At 37.5% G+C, this 23,438-nt stretch overlaps 2 protein-coding genes across 3 annotated transcripts in view; one reads left to right on the top strand and one right to left on the bottom strand.

Moving 5' to 3' along the window:
- The window catches only part of LOC146132119 (choline transporter-like protein 2), a 49,280-nt gene extending 25,842 nt beyond the window's left edge, over positions 1 to 23,438 (bottom strand). Inside the window, exons 1-7 of one of the 2 annotated variants that reach the window (XM_083397941.1) lie at positions 23,335 to 23,438; positions 22,866 to 22,922; positions 8,156 to 8,278; positions 6,625 to 6,715; positions 5,443 to 5,527; positions 2,409 to 2,624; positions 1,504 to 1,662 (exon numbers count right to left, since the gene is read on the bottom strand). In XM_083397941.1, coding sequence (XP_083254067.1) covers positions 1,504 to 1,662; positions 2,409 to 2,624; positions 5,443 to 5,527; positions 6,625 to 6,715; positions 8,156 to 8,278; positions 22,866 to 22,914 — 723 coding nt within the window. In that variant the 5' untranslated portion in view covers positions 22,915 to 22,922; positions 23,335 to 23,438. Of the gene's footprint in view, positions 1 to 1,503; positions 1,663 to 2,408; positions 2,625 to 5,442; positions 5,528 to 6,624; positions 6,716 to 8,155; positions 8,279 to 10,648; positions 10,800 to 22,865; positions 22,923 to 23,334 lie in introns of those variants that run through there. The other variant, XM_083397942.1, reaches the window with a different exon arrangement.
- LOC146132120 (uncharacterized) lies at positions 14,603 to 18,485 on the top strand. Its single transcript, XM_083397943.1, has 4 exons — positions 14,603 to 15,151; positions 15,862 to 16,071; positions 16,840 to 17,200; positions 17,567 to 18,485. Exons 1-4 carry the CDS (start codon positions 14,952 to 14,954, stop codon positions 18,161 to 18,163), a joined length of 1,368 nt encoding a protein of 455 aa, XP_083254069.1. The 5' UTR covers positions 14,603 to 14,951; the 3' UTR covers positions 18,164 to 18,485.

The raw sequence follows: 23,438 nt of genomic DNA, 5'->3' as shown, positions 1-23,438 counted from the left end.
TTTTCAACATTTTTTTAACCGCCCACCATTTTAACAACCAAATGTAACAAACAACCCCCATCCAAAGAGTAGAAAGCTGCTAAACAAGAGGGTCATAACCCAATGCTCGCTAACGTTTTACGGGCTGGATAAATTCATTTTTTCGCTACTAAACTGACTTTGATATAACGAGCAGTATTTCTCTTGCCCTTTGAAAACCGAGCAAAAAAATGCTGCTCGTTAACCCTCGGTAACTTTATTCTGTGTGAATAAAGCTATTAAAATGCTCTTATTCCATGTGAAATAGCAATAAAAAAAGTTTTTTTATGTCTAGCAAATTTTAACTTGCTCTTAACAGTCGCTTTTGAAATTTCCTCAGGCTAGGCTAGCTATATGTTTGATACCGGCAAATCAATAGTAAGCTTACACTGTTGAAATAATAATCTATGTCGCAACTTGCTTCCTGGCTGCTCATTATTTAAACATCCACTGTTGACAATATTCACTAATATCATTACAGATGTTTTTTTGACTTTTTTTAAATTTTGTTCACTTCTAGTATCTATCTCCAGATTAAATTCACCCTTGTCTCATGATGTGATAACATTCATCTATATATAACAGCACGAAATGACTTAGGTAACAACCTAAGTATAGTAAGCTTACACTGTTGAAATAATAATCTATCTCGCAACTTGCTTCCTGGCTGCTCACTATTTAAACATCCACTGTTGACAATATTCACTAATATCATTACAGATAATGTTTTATGGTAATTAATTAGCATTCTTGTAATAGTGATAGGTATTTAATTGTTCGCGACCCCCAGAGAAAAAAATACAAACGACCCACCCGGTGGTCGCGACCCCCAGGTTGAAAACCACCGCGCTAAAACAAATTTTAACCTAATAACCCCTAAAAACTTTTAACTTCATTTATTTCGCTTGTTATAGTGCATAGTAAAGACGTCACTTGTTATCAGATCGGATCGCGAAACTTTTAGTCCAAAATATCGATTATCGGGAACCGAGTAAATAGTCAAGTATCGGAAATCATTTGAAACAACAACACAAAAGCTCTTGCCGGTGGTCCGAGTTCTCTTTTGTTTGCTTTATGATTTCATATCGCATACAGGGCACTATATATTAGAACAGTGCTTCTTAGACTTTTTTAATTTTGTTAACTCCTAGCATCCTTCTCCAGATTTAATTCACCCTTGTCTCATGATATGATAAAATTCATCTATATATAACAGCACGAAATGACTTAGGCTGTTTCGATTTTTGTTAAGATTAACTCAAGCTAAGTTTTATAATTGCAAATTTACAATTTCTCGAGTCCAGAGATATTAAGCTACAAAAGCACAAAACACAGTCACAAAGTTTAGAAAAACAACGGACTATCATCGATTTCTGACGGTTCAGCCTTATTCACCGCTTTTGGTTGGTTCACCCCTGCAAAAAATTTATTCACCCTGTGGTGAACCATTCAACTGATTAAGAAATACTGTATTACAACACATACCGTAAGGACTTGATTTATCGTGGTTCCGTTTTCGTCGACGAGCGACGCCGTAAATTGGGCGGCGTCCTTTATCACTTTCGGGATGCACCGGCTCACCACAGGGGTCATTTCCAGGTAGTAGGGGGCGCAGTGTCCGAAGCGCACCGATTCTTCGGGGGTCTACGTTCAAAACGTTTTAAAAAGTTAAACACTTCCCGAAATGGTTTTATTTATCCCTAATGGCCATTTATTCCTGCGTAACTGATTTTTAAAGTTTCATGTGGATATGTTAGTGATCCAATATTAATTTAAACATACAAACCAACTTGTTTATTGGACGTACTATTCTTATATTATTTCGCATTTTCGAATTTCGCTAACTAACTGAAACGTACATATACATAAAGGGCATTCTGTGTAATGCCTCTCTGGAGGCGCACAATCCCATATAGGGAGGCGTACTGGCCAACGGCACGCATTATATAGTCCACCGGATGCCTTCGAAAAGTCCTACCGTAATCAGTCAGCATATATTCAGGATTATAGTGCAAGAAAGGCCAGGCTAGAAAATAACCAGCATGTGGTGAGGTTCGAACTTACAACCTCCTGGAATACTGGGAACGTCGCTTTACCAACTAAGATACAGATTCAGGGGGGAGCACGTCAAGTAACTAAATTTAAATTTTTCAAATCTACATGGACCACATTTAAACAAAATGAGTTAAACCACCACCGACAAAATACGTACAATGCGGTTTACTGTCACTAAAAGGTTGTCATTCCCCGTTATAAATTTACTTTTTGTTCATCTATAAAAGTACAAAAAAGTCCAATCGAGAAACTTCTTAGATAAGATAACTCACCGAAAAAACACATTGATTACTATAATAAATATTTTTGTGTGTGTTGCGTAAGGATTTACTCACTCTGCTGTTGTTAACCCACTCCGCGCGCACGTTGTAGCCATAGGAGCAGATGTACTTGGTGAAGTTCAGATAGAAGGTGGTCTCGGCTGACAGGGCGATAGCCTCCCGTTGTGCACTCGTGTTGACTGCGTTCAGGTTGGCAGCTTTGGCCGCTTCAAACTTGGCGATGTCGGGGAAGTAGGCCCAGTTCTCGGCAGGGCACGTCTGAACGCAGATCTGCATCGAACGAATATCGTCAAAAAACAAGGTAAAAACTGGTTCCGCCGCCACTCAGCGAACCAATGGTTGAAGTTGTGAAGAGATATACCAGTGTTTCTCAGCCTTTTATGGCTAGCGACACCCATCAGAAATAATAAATAGATTGCGGCACCCCTACAATTTTTTTCCGTAGGTAATTCACTAGAACAGGGTGGTCCAAACCCAGGCCGGCGGGCCAGATGTGGCCCGCGACATCATTGTTCGTGGCCCGCGAAGCACTGTTAAATTCATTATTGTAATGCGCACAGTTGAGGGTTTAATCAAAGAAACTAAAATAACTTAAGATCAGCAAGCATACTGCAATTGTTTGTCTATGATTACATTTTTTCGGCTATACACCGTTAAATAAACCAGTTTACTATCGCTCATCAAATTCGTGTCCAGGGGGTGGTAAGAACACCTAATTTTTGATATGTGTTAGACCAGTTTGAAAGTCGCAGTACGTTCTATATGCAACTTTCTAAAAAGGCTTTTTGCAAACCTAAATAATTATATACTGGCATTTTGTTTTCCGTCTTTTTAATATAAACATAATATAAAAAGCCCCAGATAAATTACTATTTTTGCTACTTTAAAGTAAATAAACAATAAAATATATCGCGCTTCTGAGAATTTTTGTTTTTACCATGACTAAAGGCTAACGATCGGACCGTTTCATGATGTCTTTTCAGCCAAATTGATCTAGTTGAAAACTTTCAGCCAAATTGATCTAGTTTTTCGCGCTTTGCGCGCACCATTTTGCCAGTCTCATAATAATTATTCGATTTCATTTGCTCACAAGTTAGAGGAGACGGTAGTAGAAAATTTCGAGAGCCTATGTGTTTTTCGACGTTACTAGGGCCATTTTTATTTTAACCCTAAAAAAAAAAAATTTTAACTTTATTTTTATCAAATTTTATTTTGTATTTTAGCCTAACGAAATTGCTTGTTTGTAGAGGCCACAGTTCTTCTTTGAATTGATGCCAGTTACCCAAACATAATATTTTGTCGCAAAGTCAAGGTGTTTTAGCCTATGGAATATGAAAAGTGTGTCGTTTTTTTGGGCGATGGATTTAGATAGCTTACTGCTTAGGCATTTTTGTATTACCGAATGTCAGTAGGCTATTCCTAAAATCCAAACTGTTGATCTTCGAAAAGACCACGTTTATCAAGATGAAGTGTTTTATAAGAATTATTTAAATACTTAACAATAAATAAAAAAAAATGATCAATTTGCGATAAAAGTTACTGCTGATTCAAGTGGGCATTGTGACATATTTCCCGCTTTTATAGGTTCATATGGTTTAATTGTGGCGCAGTTCCTGATTTACAATGCTTTCACGACGATTTTTACAAAAATTACTCTCAAGAAACACAAAAACTTTGTCAAAAGCCATAATTTGACAAATTTTGACTTTATTAAAAAAATTTAACTTTATTGTAAATTTTAACTTTATTTTTACCTATAAACTTCTTAGAAACAGTCCCCTAGGTGCTGAAAACAACTTTATTCTTTGATTCGTGGACAGACGAGGTCCTTAAAAATTTTAACTTTATTGACTTTTGTGGGCTCTAGACGTTACTTTTTGTCGATGCTTTGTGGCGTCATCTTTAAACAATTCATGCCCCGACCAAACGAAAATTATTGATCGGCTCCTGGCACGCATGTAACACTTTAGGTGGCCCGCAAAGAATATGCAAGAAATATTGTGGGCCGCGATGCAGTCAACCTTGGACCACCCTGCACTAGAATATCACAATAAACGGAAATGAAACAACACACATCAACTCTACACAACGTAGGAAGTTTATAATTGGATTTATTCCGCTCTAATCTTACACAAAAAGTTGTAACAGTTGAGCAAAAATCAGATTCGTAAAGATTCTCAAATATCTCTCGGCACCATTAAGCATTAGAAATGGCACCCAAGGGTGCTGCGGCACCCCGGTTGAGAACCAGTAAGATATACTATAGGTGGCTTCAAAAAAGCTACCAACGAAACAGTTGGCCTATACCAGTGTTACCTAAGCTTTTTTTGGCTTTCCGCACTCAACATAAATTATAAAACGTTGACTATAGGGTTTTCGCGAAGAGGTTTACTGTAACGTGGTTATAAACGAAATCGAAACAGCGAACGTGAACTGTACACAAGGTTGAAAAAACCTTCTTGATTTGCTGCATTCCAATCGTACTAAATATTGTATCAAGAAGCTCACTAATAGAGCAAAATTGGAATTTAAAATACCTCTTGGCAAGATAGGCGTTAGAAATATCACCTCGGTTGAGAACCACTGACCAATACTCTGTATTTGTTGGATATAGGTTAAGATATAGTGAACAAAAATAATGGAATTATGGCCACCCTATCCTCATTCTAGATGTACCTAGTATGCTAAGTGGAGAATTGTTCCTGAAATTTAAATAGTTTATAACCATTTTGTCACTGTTAAATGAGGTTGTGAATAAAAACTCTTACTCAGGACGGACGCCCGAAACCGTAAAAAACGCTTTCGCTATATTAAATTGCCTATAAAACGAGGCAAACCAACAGCGTTAAAATCAAAAGCCTCAATGTTAAAACCGAATAAAACCAAGCTTTACTAACGCTAACCTCTTGGGAAATTCGATTTTTCTATACGTGTTGACGTAAGATACGTGTTTCGTCCAAATTAATAGTTGCAAATACAGGAAAAGGTGACCAATCCGTCAAGTCTCACTTTATGGACGCAAGACTAACAGCTTTCACTTGCAACCAATTTTTAGTTGGCAATAAAGCATAAAGTTAATACAGCTTACCTGCGTAGTCGGACATTGCAATTTCAGAAGTGTGGCCGGGCTTGCGCATTTCGTAATGTCGAAGTAGAACAGGTTATTTTTCGATCTGCGTGTGAAAAAAGACAAGAAAAAAGCTTGCGTTAGGTTCCAAATTCTCACAGTCAATAAGCGTCGGTTATGTTGTGATTATACTAATATTAATTTTGATAATAACGGCGACAACTTACTTTATGCTTAAAAATATGACGAGCAAAAAGCTTGTGTTAGGTTCCAAATTCTCACAGTCAATAAGCGTCGGTTATGTTGTGATTATACTAATATTAATTTTGATAATAACGGCGACAACTTACTTTATGCTTAAAAATATGACGAGCAAAAAGCTTGTGTTAGGTTCCAAATTCTCACAGTCAATAAGCGTCGGTTATGTTGTGAGTATACTAATTTAATTTTGATAATAACGGCGACAACTTACTTTATGCTTAAAAATATGACGAGCAAAAAGCTTGTGTTAGGTTCCAAATTCTCACTGTCAATAGGCGTCGGTTATGTTGTGATTATACTAATATTAATTTTGATAATAACGGCGACAACTTACTTTATGCTTAAAAATATGACGAGCAAAAAGCTTGTGTTAGGTTCCAAATTCTCACAGTCAATAGGCGTCGGTTATGTTGTGATTATACTAATATTAATTTTAATAATAACAGCGACATCAAGAATTTATGCTTTCGGATCTAGAGTGTTGTTTGAGTAACTTTAAACCGGCAAAAAACATTAAAAGTGTTGTTCTGGTCAGCAACCTCTTACTGGTGACACGCATGTATTCCGAGTGAGATAAAATAGTTGGTTCTATACACATTAGTGGAGTCGAATGCTTCATCATTGTGATTTTACGACGAACCAGTGCCTATCGGAGCGCGCAACGGTAAATCGGCTGTTCAAACAACTTGCCAGGGACGAAAAACTTTGGGTTAAAATTACTTGGGTATATAAGCACATCTGGCGTTTCGAAGCGTCATACGTTTCACGTTCCCGACAGACAAGGGTTGGTTTTACATTTAGGACTCTTGTTAAACTTTTATACAACTTTTTACCAACAACTATACTAAAAACAACGTCGCTCCTCCCTATTACGGAATGGATGGTAAAAAACAGTACTTGAACAACAATTACCACATGATTTGTTAGTTGAAAAAAACTTACTTTAGGTTAAGGTCGATGTAGTCAACTCCACAAATCCTTCCTTGGTTGTCAGTTGGGTAAAGCAGGATTATAGGGTCTCCGTTTAGCCAGGCTGTTAAAAATCATGCTTAATTTAGATAACTTTTTACGAAAATACCAATTATCTAAAATAATATTTAACTGTTGTTACGCCAAATATTGAAAGAAAAACGTTGTTAATGTTTTCGGTGTGCGACTATTACTTGGATGAATTTACGACTTAAAATTAAAAGATGAATTTTTTTATAAAATTTAACACAACAGGTATTCTTTTAACACAAACTCTGGCCATAAAACCGAAGTTAAAATAACATTAAGATCAAAATAGGACTGATACCTAATAATCGTCCTATACCCTCACCCTATACAGATTTACGTGTTATTTCGTTCATTTAGACTTTATTCCGATGAATTTAGGACATATTTGGACAGGTTTAGGTTTTATTCTGTCGTGGATATTACTGCGCATTTGACTTTATTAAGTCATTGGTTTTAACACTATGGTATTATAGATTTTTCTGCTTTAGATATCGTTGCATCGTACGTCTTTATTGTGTGTTCCCAACACAACCATTGGATAAAACCACGATTTGTTGTGCATTCCAAATAGGTAATATGTGACTGTTTTGACGTTGCAACAAATAAACAGACTTACAATCACACTAAACCTTGTTGACCGGTAATTACGCACCCACCGTTAGGCAACCACTTGTAGAGTGTTAAAAATACAAGTTGTGACGCAATCACAAATTCCGGTTGTACCACCTGCGTCACGAAAAACCATGCGCGGCAGAAACAATTACGTAATCTCAAACAGTTGTTAAATGAAGTTGTGCAATCAGTCCGACTGCCAATGAAAAACTTTAAAGCTTGTGGCTGAACAATTACAACAATTACACCCTGCTCAGCTGTTTCGCGCGTTATTTTTTTTATCCAGTTTAGTAAATCTAACCAGGTCGGTAAATAGGACCCTTGTTAGTTTAAAATCACTTTTTCAAAAATGCGCTTTTATTTATGTCCAAGCTATACTACCGGGTCATTGGTACGCTAATAAAATGCCTTACAAGTTACAAAGTTTGACTTTAGACTACTGGACACAAATACCTGCACAAATTAACATACACACGAAGTACGCGGTCTCTTAATCTTCTAAAGCGGTCTCCAAAGTCTATCATTTTAACTAGGATTTATAGTTTAATGAAATAGTTGCGGGCCCTTTAGGTATTCTGTAAAATTGAAGTGTTTGTTTAAGTATTTCGGTTTTCACAAATGTTTTGACTTCAAGATTGGAAAACTGTGATTTTAAAGCATGGTTGATAATGAATTAAAGCCAAAAGGTCGAGTAGATCGACATCATCTTGATTGTTAAGACGTTTCGATACGAGCTTGTACTGTATCGTCTTTAGTCACATGTCGATCTACTCGACCTTTTTGGCTTTGCAATTCGTTATCAATTTACATTACAGATCCCTGCATAGTGTACCTAAGCATGGTTAATGTTTTAAAAACTTACCGAATATTCCGATGACGATGTAGCCGAGAATAAAGACGAAAAAGAGAAGACAGCAAAGGATGTCGGTGCAAGATCTGTTCTTGATCGGTCCGTTAAAATCAGGATCGAACTCCTTGGCCTTACCTGCGAAAAAAATTAAGAATTTTTTGCACAAATAGAACAATTAGTGCAATTCGCTTTTCAGCACAACTTTTTTTCTATCGTTTTTATGGCCCATATAAAGGGTGTTTAAACAACATATAGGCTGTACTTTTTTTCCAAGAGCACTTTTTACAAGGGGGAGGTAACAGTTGATTTTATTGGATTGTTGGTGCTTTTATGGGTATCGTGTCAATAAATCGCAACAGAAGAGCAGCAAAACACTATTTATGCTGCATCAGAATTGTTATGGTGGTTTGTTAAGGATCACTATGTCAATGAATTACGTTAAAAAGACATTTAAACATATATTAAGGTGCCTCTAATATTGATGTATAACTTCTAAAAGATGTACTTTTTACTTCCTTTTACAACGTGGAGTTCAAATAATATATCGGTAACATACCATTTTTCAATGTTAACGAATGATGTAACGTTCAAAACAGTTTAATGTTTTGCAGAAGCTCTAATTCGACAAGTAGGAACTGTTGTACGATTATTGTTCTCAGAGCATTTAATTACTTTTATATCCAGGTGAACATAACTTGCGAACAAGCTTTTCGACCATAACAATTAATTCAGATTTAGTGTGTAGCTAGACTGTTTACCATTGGAAATATGAAAATCAAATTGGCCCAAAGACGCTCCATCAATCCTAAAGTCATTTTTGCGCAATAAAAAAAACGAAAAGTCCCACAAAAGGCAATGAAACCGAAAAAGATCCGTGACGCAGATCAACCTTGAAAGTCCCCTTTCCTTTGCCCAGTGTTTAAGCTATAGGTGCACAGGGCGTGACTACAGAAAAGCACAAAAGCCTTAGTCGAGAAGGATGAATCAACAGGGGCTGTAATTCCAATGGCTCGGGCTTTTGTTCCGTAATTCGGTCGCCACAAACAGAGCGAGTCTGTATTACGGCAACGCAACGTGTTTGCTTGCTATTTCGGACACTCTTTGAATGTCTAGTTATGTGACAGTGCATTGTAGCATCTATCTTTAACGTAATTGCGTTAAAAGCCGTGCTAACTTGGGAAGACTTTACCGATTGATACTGTATTTTAAAACTTGTTTCAAAGAAACAATTTATAATCTTGATCAGGGCTTTTTAAACTGGGGGTCGCGCAATGTGTTTTAGGGGTCGTCAGTATTACTTCGTGAATTTTACACACGCGTTGCGTCTAGGCCTATAGTGATTGCACTATTTATTCAACTAAAAAAAAAGGTTGGCCCAAAATTCCAATAAATTAAAGGGGGTGGACCAAAAGTTCAGCAAGTCCTGATCTAGATGGTGTTTCCATATTGGTTTGTGCGAAAAGTGGGGTTTCTGGCGCATTACTAAAGTAATCAATAAATTCTGACGTTACAACTATAATAAGCGTTCTAGCGACCTCGCCCATTAGCGACAAAAACACACTTTTTAACATGAACGTGTCCCGACTTGACACAAAATAGTCCTTTTGCAACCGCGTAGAGCACGTCTGGTACATGTTACCAGCGGTAGGTGTGAAGAGAGGCGATTTCCAAGTGCAAGTCACGGGACCGAGCAACATAATAGGGCATCTTAGTTAAACACGACGCCGCGCGTCAGCGGGCTGTTGTATTTTTAGAACGCTGAAAGAGTTAGTGGGGGTCGCTCGGAGGAAACACATAGCTGGTTCAACGAAATCCGAAACTTCACATCGATTGTTTTTTGGCCAAACGTGATGTTTGATCTGTTACGGACTGAATTGCGTCACTGTAATTCGCTACACAATAACCTGCAATAAAATATTTTCGTCACATGTAGGAACAAAGTTGTGCGCCATAAAACGCACTGCGTTCGGTAGTTTAAGCTCTTGCGATCATTTCCCACGTCTGGTAAAACGTCAATAAAACGGTCCTATTGCGCGCTATTACAAAGAGGGGCAAACATGATGATATCAAGCAAAAAAGTTTACACCTTCCCCGTGCTAAAGGCACTTTTAAAAGCGAAAAACAAAAAAGTATGGCCAGTAAGTTGATTTATTGGGTTTTTCGGTCGTATATAATTCAGGAGTCGCTGTATACATAACTATAATACATTGCAACATTGATAGTAAAAACAAACAGTGCTATTGTGGTGTTCAAATTAACTTTTTACCTTGATCTGTATAACTTTATTAAAAAATCACTAAAACAAAGTTATTATTTAGATAAAAATAAAATAAAAAACGCGACATTTAAACGATCATATATAAGATTTTCACACTATTTAGCAATCAGACTTGAAACAATAAACGCACTTCTTCCCTCTCTTTGTTCGTGATTTTAAAATCTTTGTTTTTTGGCAAACAAAACACCACTGACTTATAGAAAACAGAAAACCAGAATAGTCGTTACCGTGCTCTCCCGACTTTGACTTTCCACAGCAGCATCCTCCCATGCTGTATCCAGCAGTCTTAAATCAGTTACTATGCGATATTTATAGAGTTTTCAGTAGATCGCGTTTAGCGTTAAGCTCTGCGAAAGTCACAAAACGTTTTTACTGCACGAGCCCCGTGAACAGAAATTTCACAAATAAAAGCGATCAAATTATGCTCTCGCGTCCTCCGCTAACTAAACAAGTCTCTGAATGGCATAGCTCAGACTGGTATAGTTAATCAAAAGAATAAGCTTGCTCTGAAGAAATCTTGTAATTTTCGAAATCTCGAAAGCTGAATAAACAGGTTGTATTTTTTTGAAAAAAAATCAAACTACGGTTGTAACAAATAGAAAAAAGAGTGGTGCTTATAATAAAATTAAACGGTTCACACTTCTACTTTATGCGGCATATTGGATTAAAACTTAGAACCTTGATATGTGTATCATATGTGTATTTTGGCCATTTTCCGCTCATTCATTCAATGATTGGAAGTAGCTGACAAACGTTTTTGTCCAGCTGTAAAGGACTGGGTCAAAACTGGGTGGAGAACATAAAGTGGTCTTAAATAGTGGCTTTTTGCAAGATTTTTCCCATCATCACAAGTCTACTCAGATCAAGTAACATCTTTCGCAACCATTACAGCAATATTAGAAACCCTATCTAACCTTAAGCCCAAAAGGCGAACTTTGAAATTTCCAGAAAGTTGGCGACCCAAAATCGGCGACTATTTGTCGCCCAACCAGGCGTGCCTAACGGCAATTTGACCAACACTGCACCGCAAGGACTTTCAAAAAGCTTTCACAACAGAATAGCTTACACACAATAGAATATTTGTGTGCCCTATATATAAACTGCCTTGGTCAATGCGATTTTCAATTTGCTACGTTGTTCGTCGCAATGAAAGTACAACGTTCAGGTTAACGTATAAAAACTGTTGCTACCAGACATAATAATAATAATGAAAAACATCTTCTCTGCTAATTTGCAGTTGTTAACCAACGTTTCGGCAACCAATTCAAATCGCCTTCTTCTTGGTTAATAATTACAATTAGGTGTTTTTGATTAATATAACGTCAACGTGTTACTGGTTTTAATTAAAAAAAATAAAATATTGTACTCAAAATCGTTGCATGTTTTTGATCACTTCAAGTAAGGCTTTTCTTAAAATAGGGTATGTAATATTTTTGCGTATAGTGCAGTAAGTATACTACACGTACTATATTGCGCCATCGGCCTTTACTGTGCTCATTATTAGCGTTAAAAAGGTTTCATTTCCTTTGTTGATCGAATAATTTTATCCACAGTTGAACCTAGAAATCTGGTGAAACTAGAAATAAATGGGAGTTCGATGACGTGCTTGGTGAGCGCATCCCAAAAAACAGCTATTGCAGTCAGTCATATTTTTTGCGCAACGTAAACGAATAAAAATGGATGCCGTAATAAGGTGTGTCGTATGACCGGCTGGCAGTAAACCAAACGTACACAGCAACCGACACAAAAGGCTTCAAAGCGCCTGACATTGTCTTGGCCCTTTGTTCGACAACAATGGGAGTTCTAGTGAATGTTCCCTTTCGAACAACACCCAATCATATGTTTTGCCGACTGAACTGGTACGGAGAAACAGTGTGAAACCTTCGTTACTCCTAACCAAATAAACAATCACAAAACATGCAACGTTGTTTAGTTATATGTCGGAATGCTTTTATTTAAGGATGTTTTACAAAATAGCAATGAATAAATCTCAACTAGCTGCTAATTGGGCCATCAGTTTAATTGACATGTGTATTTGAATGACTTTATCTAAATCTTAAGTTAGACAAAACTAACAAAAAACGTTTTTTTAAACTACCAGTGCCAGTAAAAGAGAGTATTCTGTCATTTCTGATAACAACTATAATGTCGGACTACTGACTAAATATTTCTATTTTGCGTGACTTACAGCACGTAAGCCACTGCAACTTTCTGTTGTTCGGGTGATAACAGTTCGGACAAAACTAGATGCCTTTTGTTAACTTAACATAGCGGCCATGGTTCTATGCTGTACAATCCAACTAATATGTATACTGTACTAAATAACAAAATTTGTCAATGTTTAGGTTTATGTTAGGACTAAAAGTTAAACTAAAAACTGCCATTGATAGTTACCGTACATAAAACATAACCTTAAACGGAAATATAAAAACAAACATTACCACGTATATACACAAAATTCCCAAAACAACAACATACTGCAGTCCTTAAACCTCCTCCACTGACTAGCAAACAAATTGCGCAGTTCAAGCTTAGTCGGGCGGATCGCTGAAAGACTGAGAATAGTGCCATGCTAATGGAGTGGCACTGGACGATGGTGTAACTAAGAGCTTTATTACTACCTACCGCTACATTTCCTAGGCAGTTAAAGGGGCACTCGAGAGAACAACTGAAGCTTAGTAAAACTAAAGCCCCAGTTTAAACAAATGTCTGAACCTATTTTTACCTCAGGATTTGAACCTATTTTTTTACCTGTTCAAAAAAAAGGTTCTTCGGACAAGTAGCACCGACAAAAAATTTGCAAATATTTTGAAGCGACGCGAATAAACACTTGAATAAAGGCGTCAACAGCGTAATACTTTCAATTTTGGAACGTATATTTTGTTGTTTAACAGCTTCCCTTTATCAAAACATGACACTCTGTTGCTTGAAGTTTCCCTTCCGAATAGGATGCATGTCGAGCTTTCGTCAAAACGTAATTGATTAAAGTTTGTAATAAAAATCGTGATCTGTCAACTAAACGCAGCCTGCTTTTCATTTTGCCTCGCGATATAGTTTCTGGCTTTCTGCAATAACTTGTACTTCTATCGAGCAAAACATATTTATAGATTTTGTTGGCTTTGCACTAAACAACAACAATTAACAAGCAAAACTTAGCGCTCCACAAGCTGCCTATGCCTGGGTATCAATAAAACGATAGGTTGCGTTTAATTCTCACTTCCATCTAAACTAAAATACCTCATGACTGTAAATTGCTTGGGGCTCATCAAGCATGAATCGCGCACTCTTAACCAGACTTGGACTACTAGATAATTCTAGTTTTCTAATTCAATGAATTAGAGCAAAATGCGGCTAATTCTAATCTTAATCTAATTTGCCAATTGCTTGTGTGTTCTAATTCTAGTTCTAATCTAATTCGGATTTTACCAAAAATGCTACTTTGTCCAACGACATTTTTAGTCTCTTGGTGAAAACAAATAATTTGAATTTAAACTCTTTAGTTGACACGTAATTTTCACGGACTAAAGTCATATGCTATGCTTAAATGCTTAAAAATTAGCACACACATAATTGACATGTACATTCCTATTAAAGTACTACTCGATTTAAATGTAATTGATTGTGAATAATAAAATGTAATTTAAGTTCAAATTCGTTTTTTAAGGAATTCGGTAATTCTAATTCTAATCTAATTTGAGAAAACTCAAAATAATCTAATTCTAATTCTAATCTAATTTGAAAAAAGTGAAATGCTCTAATTTTAATTCTAATCTAATTTTAAAAAGCTAAAATAAATCTAGTTGTCCAAGTCTGCTCTTAACAACCAATCATTTGGTCAACATACATCGAATAAAATTAGGAAACCATTTAACAGCCTAGAATAGGTTGTTATTTTTTAACGACTAGACATACAACTGAAAAACCTACAACTATCCAATTGGAACGCGTATTCAGTAAACGCGGCTCACTCGCAATCGACCATCGCAATATTCAGGGTGCGTAACTATTCTATGCGAGAAAAACGTTATGTGCACGAGAGAGCACGCCACGGTCCATTGCGCACCAACAAACAATCGTTGAGCGTTTTGCTGGGCAGTACAGGTTTTAGTTGCTCAGTAACGAAAAAGGTCAAATACAGTATTACAAATGACTTTTCAAAGTCAAAAAAGTATAATTATTACCTATGACAAAAGTTTCTTGGCTATGAAACCTGAAACTGGACTAAAATGTGTAAAACATGAGGACAGCAGTTCGCAGTTGACACGGTAAATTATAGCCGTCTGATTCAATATGGCGGCCGCCTGCCTGTCTGAGTATTTATGTATTGAATTACTGTCGAAAGCAACTTAGGAACAGCCTGGCAGCGGTAATTTGTTGAATACCCGAACGGTAAAAAGTCAACTAACTTTTTTCAACTATTAGGGAAAAAAATCAAACCGAAACTTATCAACGCCAATTTACAGAACACCGTTCCATAAATGGCCAACACAAGCAATCTTTACAGCTAGGACCGATTTAATCTTGCACAAAATGACCACCTACTATGACCTATACCCGAACCCCAGCTATGGCGGCCTGTACGATTTCAAACGGAAAAGAGAGTCGGAGAACTTTAAGACCGAAAACATTTTGGACGGTCTGGATAACTACAACCCGTTGGACCCGCAGTATAAGCCACACATCACCCAGCTGACTTCCATGGCGTCGCAACAGACTAACCCGTTAATGAGGTAAGTGACATTCGGTAAACTATAGTTGCTTTATGCCCATTTTTTTGGTTAACAACTAATTGCAACATTTGTCCAAAGCCGCAAATTCGCCTGCGACTATTAATAGTTACACGTTACACCCGCATTGGAATTTCGTGTTGCCAAACTTTCTTAACGATTTTAGCAGGTTACTCAAACGAATTTGGCTGACGCGAAAGTGTTACACACAAAGGTGCTGCCAGTTTTGGATTACTTCACCATGTTGTTTTCCAAGAATTTTGTGTGTTTAATACATTTAAAACCTAAGAAAATACGAAATTTAAACAAAACAAACTGTAAAAAGGGCAAACACGGTCCTAATTCGACCTAAAGTTAAAATTATATTACCTTTAAGTTATTTATCAATGCAAGATTAAGGTACATGCTAATTATTAACGCTTACAAAGATTCCATTACTGCAAACAAATTATTCAACGTTTGCTACTTTAAACACTGTACCTATGCCATAATGTGCGAACGTGGTACGTTGTACTTCCACAGTGTCTATCAAAAAGAAAAACATTGCATTTTGTCTGCTGGCGACCAGAAGTATGTGTCACAAAACACAATCTAATGAGCTTGGTTGTTTCTTCAAATAGTCTTATACCCTTACGCTATTAGTCAACGGCGTCTTTTCACAACGCAACGAAATCGAAATGCCGGGCGGCAAAGGAGTCAATTTTTTTTTCAAGGGCCGTAATGGATAATTTCCTGGACAACTACAAGGACGAGACGCGCATCCACAGGACGGTGGACGAGCAGGACCCGTACGGGAGATCCCCTCTGCACTGGATGGTGGGAAGCCAAAACGAGCTAGGTTATCAGCGCCTTCTACACTGGGACGCCATGCTGGAGAGCCCCACACTGCTGGAAGGCTTCACGCCCCTGATGGTCGCGTGCAGGTAAATATTTAAAGGCGAGTTGCGACTATTGGTCTGAAGCAAGGGTAATCAAATGTTTTTCAGAAAGGACGGGATGACTGTAAGGCCGAAAGTTCGCGGGCCGGATAAACAATTTTCTGTCGAACTTTACTAACTTGATTATTAAAAACTGTAGTGAGCCTTGATAAATTGTGGTTGAACTTAAAAATTTGACAACATTTCAAATCTACTATGTCTTAATTCACAATTAAGGAAATGCCGTGGAGCCGTGGACGGATCTATCCCACAAGCTGTAGTTAAGTGACCCCTGGTGTAAAGCATTTTTTTTTTTTTACAACGTTCACAATGAAATCAGATAACTGCTTTTTAATTAGATATGACACAATTGTCTTCAGGCCGTTCACAGTATAATTCGACTACGGGGTTTCAATGTCATTTTTGGATACAAAAATATCATGATTTATCTTCAAGAATAAACGGGAAATCATAACAACAAAACATAGGAGAAATTATAAATATATCAACGCGAGCTGAATGCGACCGAAGTCCTTTTGTTGAAAGAAAAAAAAGCAAGCAATAATGTCAATAGGATACAACTGTTTTGTGTAAAGCGGGTTGTACTGCTTTGTAAAATATCGTCACGGCAAAGCTCCCCTACTGCGATTTCCGTTTATCGGCCTTACTCGTATTCAGTAGCAAAGTCATTTGAAAAACCGATTTCGGATCCCCTTTGACACAAAGCAAATACCATTGTTAGTCCTGTAACTTCTGTTCCCCGTCCTTTTGCAGAAAAGGCATCGACAAGAAGCACCTGCTGAACCTGATCGAGCGTGGTGCCGACGTGAACAAGCGCGCCTACTCCACCGCCACACCCTTCCACCTGGCCACAGCCAGCGGCAACCGCTCTGCGATGCGAGCCCTGGTAATACACGGAGCAGATCCGCGTGCCGCCATGAGAGACGGGCGTACGGCCTACGACTTCGCCGACGACGACAAGACGCGACGCCTGATCCACACTTGCCTGCGTTCGTTCACGCTGCGTCAGGAGCGGCAGGCGGCCCGCTGCGCCAAGTGCGGCGCCTCGGCCCTTAAGAAGGCCAAGCGCTGCGCTGGATGCTATGTGACGTTCTACTGCAACCAACAGTGCCAGGTATGCGTGTACAACTACAAGGGTTGGTGTTTTTGAAGGTACCGAAACGGTCTGTCAAGCGTATATATACTTCTGTAAGTACAGAACAGAATTGTCAGTTAGCATTCCGATGGAATAAATGTAGTCCATCGAAATTTCTGATGAAAAAATTGATGAATTTTAATGAATGTAATAAAGTTTATAAATTTAATCATCTTTAATACAAGAAAGCATTAGATATGTTTTTTATTAATACAAAAAATCTCGCTGCACACTAAACAAATCCAGCGAGGCACACAGTTCAAGAATCACTGGTCTAGTCGAACTGCATTTTCAACAAGATAAAAATAAAAGCAAACGATAAAACTGCCTTGTTTTTACCACCAGAGTGAAGACTGGAGCGAAAACCACCGCCACAACTGTCCGGGAAGCGTGATCGCCACCCCGGCAAAACTTCCGGCCAAGCACAAGCACAACAAACACGCCGAGACCGAAGAGCAGAAGCTTCCCTTTAAGCCCAAGCAGATTGACATCGACGCGCACGACGACAAGACCTTCGCGGTCGAGGCCTACGCCGGCCTGTCGGTGGAGGGCGGCAACGAGGAGGAGATCATCAAGGTCATCAACGTGGTCAAGGGCGTGCGCATGCGCGTGGCCGCCGAGGACAAGGACGACCGGCGCTTTCGCGACTTTCTCGATTTCGTGGTGAAGCACGGCAGCGGCGAGCGGCTGAGCGTCTACTTCTGGGCGCGCTTCAACAACGAGGAGAAAAACGAGCTGACCGTCTTCTACGGCCGGGATCTGGTGCGTCAGGAAATGGAAGAGGGCGAGGACCAGGTCCAGGAGCGTCTGAGACGCCAGGCCGAGAAACAGGAGGTGATTGACAAGGAGATTGAGAAGCAGCTTATCCTCAAGGAAGAATACCAGAAGGCGTACATGGACGAGGTCAAGAAGCCCACCCTCGAGTTGCTGGAACAGATCTAACATTGTTGGCTTGTAGTAAACTTGTTTATCCACTGCGCAAACAGCGCTAGTTTCCGTGTACATTTGTAAATCGAGTTCCGCTTTTTTTTTTTATGCCCAGTTCGAAACAGTCAACTTGCGATTTTTGTCAATATCTACTAATTTCGCTGTGTACTATAGCGGGTCGTCTGATAGCTTTTTCTTCGAATTTTTGTTTTGTAAAGTCACCTTGTCATTGTTTTTTTTCTGATTTATGTTCCTATTTATTTCCAATCGGGTAAACTGTGAACTTTCTGTTTCAATTTTAATCTGCATAACCGATCATTAAAAAACGCTTTCTTCACTTTGTAAGAATGACGATTTCAGGCGTCAGAACTAGGTCATATCAACTTGTTATTCAAATCACCAAGATATGATAAATATTACCCGGTAAACAATTAAAAAATGTGACAAATCCCAAAATGTATAAACTTACTTAAAGCAAAGTAAGTTTTTTTTTCAGTCCAATAGCTTATTGGATGCAAAGTTTAAAATATAGCTTATTGGATGCAAAGTTTAAAAGTTATTGGATGCAAGTTTAAAAGGAATGTATTGCGGAATTCGGAAGTTTTAAAGACAGAGTCGATAATAAAAACAACTAAGTGATCAAAATATGCCATATGTCAGCCCAGAGTTTATTAAACAGCGCCCTTTGAGGGCCACCGGGTGTCTTCAAACAGCATAAAAAAAAGCTTTCTTAGAGGTTAGTTATAATGTTTAATGCTTTAAATGTAATTTATAGGTGAAAAACCAACAGCCTAATATTGCAACTCTACTGTATACTTTTCGTCTATGTGCAGGACTGTAATGTCATAATAAACAGGCATCTTGCCTTGGGCCTTCCTCTGCATGCTCATAGTGGAACAAAAACGGGAGATTAAATTTGTAAAACCAAGATATAGCTTTGTATATACAACCGGCGCATTCTTAGCGATGCTGGCGCGTTTGCGGGGATTCGCCCATCCTGTGTGCTCAACAAGATACGTGATTGGTCCCTGAATGGCCTGCCTTAAAAGCAGGTCGGTAGCATTTTGCAATCGTTCATGTTTTAAAGATGGTGCTGAAAGGTTTGGCTAAACTTTGGCCAGGGAATAGGCCTGCAGGAAGTGCGTGGTGCAAGCATGAGTTAAACTGGTGGTTTAAGATGGGTTTGACAGAAAAAGACAATGACACCTGATGATTTACTTGGTTATCTATTTACCTTAGCACAAAACTGACACGGTTTATTCACTAAATCAAATGGGAAAAAAACAAGCGGTTTATTGGACTGAGTTTTAAAGTCAGCAGCGCTGTAAAATACACCTTCGCATTGAAACAGGGAGTACAAAATGGAACGTGGGCGGTAAGCATAATTTCCTACGAATTTGAGCCACACACATTGCTTACGTAAGCAACAACACATCAGCGGTGCAGATCGTTTTGTTCAGCAAATACTACACTCCATACCACTTTGTCACGTACACTTTTATCTTTCAAACCGACCTGAAATCGTCTCAATGGATTTGTTTCAAACAAGACAGGATAGCTCCTGCGTTACATTTTAACGAGTTTTGAGCAGCTGTTCGATTTGAAACCGCGGTTTAGACATTCAAACAATATTTCTCTGCAGTATTGTGTTCTTCCAGTAATTCGCCTGTCTACACAAACACCAGCTGGATAGGATACGAGCCACAAAGCGGCTTACAATAAACCAACGACTAATCAGTCACGGTTTAATTATAAACCAGATACGTAAGAATTTATGAGTGATAAGAATTAATTGATGTCACTCTGATTTTTCGTTGATACAATAATATTAGTTTAGAACAGGCATTTTTAAACTGGGGTCCGTAAACCGCTTTGGGTACGTGGACTAGTTCTAGGGGGGGCAATGAATTCCTAACTGACATTATGGTGTATAATTTTAAAAAATCTAAAATATTCTAACAAGGAAATTAGTTGACTTAATTGCTTTGACGCCTTCTCCTTAAATACATTTTGACTTTATTTCATTTTTTCACATTTGTTGGACCGTAAATGACATCATCTCCGCGTTAAAAATATTGAAGAACCCCTGGTTTAGAATAATTTTTCAGTCTACTCTAATATGTTTCTCTAAATATTTTATAGCTATTTGGTATTTTGTCCATCAAACGATTAACAAGACTAAAAAATTAATATGGCCGCTCAAATAAAACTGTGACTTCAGGATTAAAAGGAGGTATAATATCATGATGATGATAAAAAAAATGTCGAAACCGGGAAATGTCAAAATAGCGGACAGCACAACAGGCAAGGTAACGACTACTGGGAAATGGATTGCAAAAAGGTGCTGAGCATTTATGGACAAAAAAAACGCCTGACGTCAGCAACCGTTCTGTTCTCTGTTATTGCAACGGTCGGCTTCGATAAAACGTCACTTGTTTTTGCTGTCCGGTTGTCGCGCGAAGTCACATAGGCCATTCGCCAGGCTGTGACGCATTGGCTGTGTGTACTCAATAGAGCGGGAGAACTGACACGGGACAAGGGGCTTTGAGGGCTCTCCAGCATTATTGCTTTGCTTCGCAAACAAGGATTCTGGCAAATACTGAAAATCCCATTCGCTATGCCGTTCAATGAGGGTTTCGAAAACTCCTCGCCCTGGCAAATTAGTTCATACACAGGCTCACATGCTCAGTCATTTATATTTAGACAAAGCTTTGTTGCTTTGGGAAGAACAAATCACATACCCGGGGTCACTGTTTGGTCTACATCAGTGGTCGACAAACTTTTGCGTCACGGCCCAGATTTTTGTCCAGGTTAGGGGCATGCAAATTTCAAAAATTATGTAACAGAGGTTTGTTTTAAACTGGCAAAACTTTAGTTAAAACGATACCTCGTATGAGGCACATAAAAAATAGATTTTAATATTGCTTAAAATAACGGCATTTAAAAAAAAAGTTAAAAAAATGCATTTTTATAGTTAAACTTGCTAAAAATATATTTTACATGGGCATGGCCTGGAGGCCATGTGATAGATAAAAAATCTTAGGCACACACAACACCTTTTGACATTCAAACAATATTTCTCTGCAGTATTGTGTTCTTCCAGTAATTCGCCTGTCTACACAAACGCAAGTACCAGCTGGATAGTATACGAGCCACGGCTTACAATAAACCAACGACTAATCAGTCACGGTTTAATTATAAACCATATACGTAACGAATTTATGAGTGACACCTTTAAAATACAGTACAAAGAATGTATGCCTGTACGACTATTATGCGACCCACAACTACATGATGAAACTGAACTATTGAAAAATAACTCATGGTACACTAAAAACACCTTAAAGGCCCTCATTTAAGCCACGGCCCACAGTTTGTCGACCACTGGTCTACATAGACGTTTTACCCCTTGTGCAAACTAACAGTAGTATAATATTTAAAACTATGATATTTTATTTGTACTTATATTGTTCAACTGGCACAGAGTTCAATTCAACCAAAGTGTTGATTTTTAACAACTAGTTAAAAGTTGCTTTCTGTTTAATGACTTTGACTTGGCCTACTCTTCTATTATAATCAAAATAAAAAGTGTGAATGTTTTATTTCAGGAAGAGCAATTTCTTTCAGCATTGATATCAATTCTTAAAAATCTAAATTAAGGTCTGTTTGCATAAAGATTCTGTTCATTGAATATGTTTTATCGTTACCAAAAGAGAGAAAAAAGTTTAAAAAGGAACAACGAAAAAAAAGAATTACGTTGTCATGGCAGAGAATAAATATTCACAATTTAGAAACTGTTCTTAAGCCTTAGCAATGTAAAAATATATATTAAAACAAAATTTACATTTTTAAAATTTTTTTGGTTCGATTTTTTGGCATTTTAGTGTCGGTTTATGGGTCCATTCCTTCCACTATGCAAGCAACCAAGCTTTGCTCATAGTCTGATCCCTGACTATTGACGTCAACTGTGCAAACAAAATGCACCAACGTACATATTTGTGTTACGAGATTACTGAGAATAACAGGAAGAGCGATTTGAATCCGTGGAAAAGTTTTGTTTTTCACAAACCAACAGAAAAAGTCACCACTTTGAATCATGACAGCAACAGAGGCCTTGGCATTGCCATAGTGCTTCACTTAAATAATTATTATTTAAAAAATCATTATAAAACACAGTAATTAGAATTTCTGCAAAGGAAATGGCATAATATCCTTTTGTGATGCATCAACAAAAGCATTCTTTAGTTTGGCTCTCTACAGCATTATGAGTCTGAATAACACACACCAGAAAAATTATTATTCTATAAAACAATTTGTGAACATTATGATGACTCAAACGTTTATTTTATCTTAAACCATGGCCCACAAAACACATGATACATGCCACAATATGAGGGAATTTACTAAATTGTTAACCATACATTGGTATAGCACAACACAAATTAGTCAGTTATATATCAATAATTTAGCTGAACAGGCAAGGTGTTCAGGCTTAGGTTATGTACAAACATCAGATACATTAGTGACATAAATAATTTATTGAGTACCTACCATCAAAACAAATTCTGTCACACTTAAATAAAATCACAAAAAACAAAGCCAATTATTTTGTAGTTAACTTAAGTCTTACAAATTTATATAAATTGAAAAAAGTCCATGCTATAAACTAATTACAATATGTTACATAAAAATAAAAAAGGCTATAATTTCAACTTACCATGGGGTTCATCTTCAGAGTGGTCATTTTCACCTCCACAGCAACCCATGATTTACTCTTTAGTCATAAAATTAAAAAAAGCAAATTGATTTTACTTTATTTAAGCATATACCATTTGAAAAAAACAATATTATTTTTTTTCATGCCTATATATATAGGTAAATTAATATATTTATTGACAGATGCAAACCGAATATTTGAAAAAGAAGATATCTCCTCGCCCTAATGCACGTAAGTGACGACAATGACTTCGAATGGTAGCAAAAAAGTATAGACTTTCTTATCTCAGTCAAAATCAGTCACTATAGGTTCTAGTTTATAAAAGAGAAATATATTATATTTTTTTTATAAATTTATTGGCGAAATATATTTCTCTTTTAAAAACTAGAACCTATAGTGACTGATTTTGACTGAGACAAGAAAGTCTATACTGTTTTTTTTATTGACAGACTTACAAATGTATGCTTACCAAAACTATCCTTGATTGTGGTGTAAATTCTCTCTGATGCCCCAATATGAAATATTCATTCAAAAAATTGTTTCCAACACAATATATTTATTTCTGAGCCATAA

Source organism: Ascidiella aspersa, chromosome 9 (genome assembly GCF_963924565.1).
Source record: "Ascidiella aspersa chromosome 9, kaAscAspe10.2, whole genome shotgun sequence".
NCBI lineage: Eukaryota > Metazoa > Chordata > Ascidiacea > Phlebobranchia > Ascidiidae > Ascidiella > Ascidiella aspersa.
This window is presented reverse-complemented; position numbering and strand designations above follow the sequence as displayed.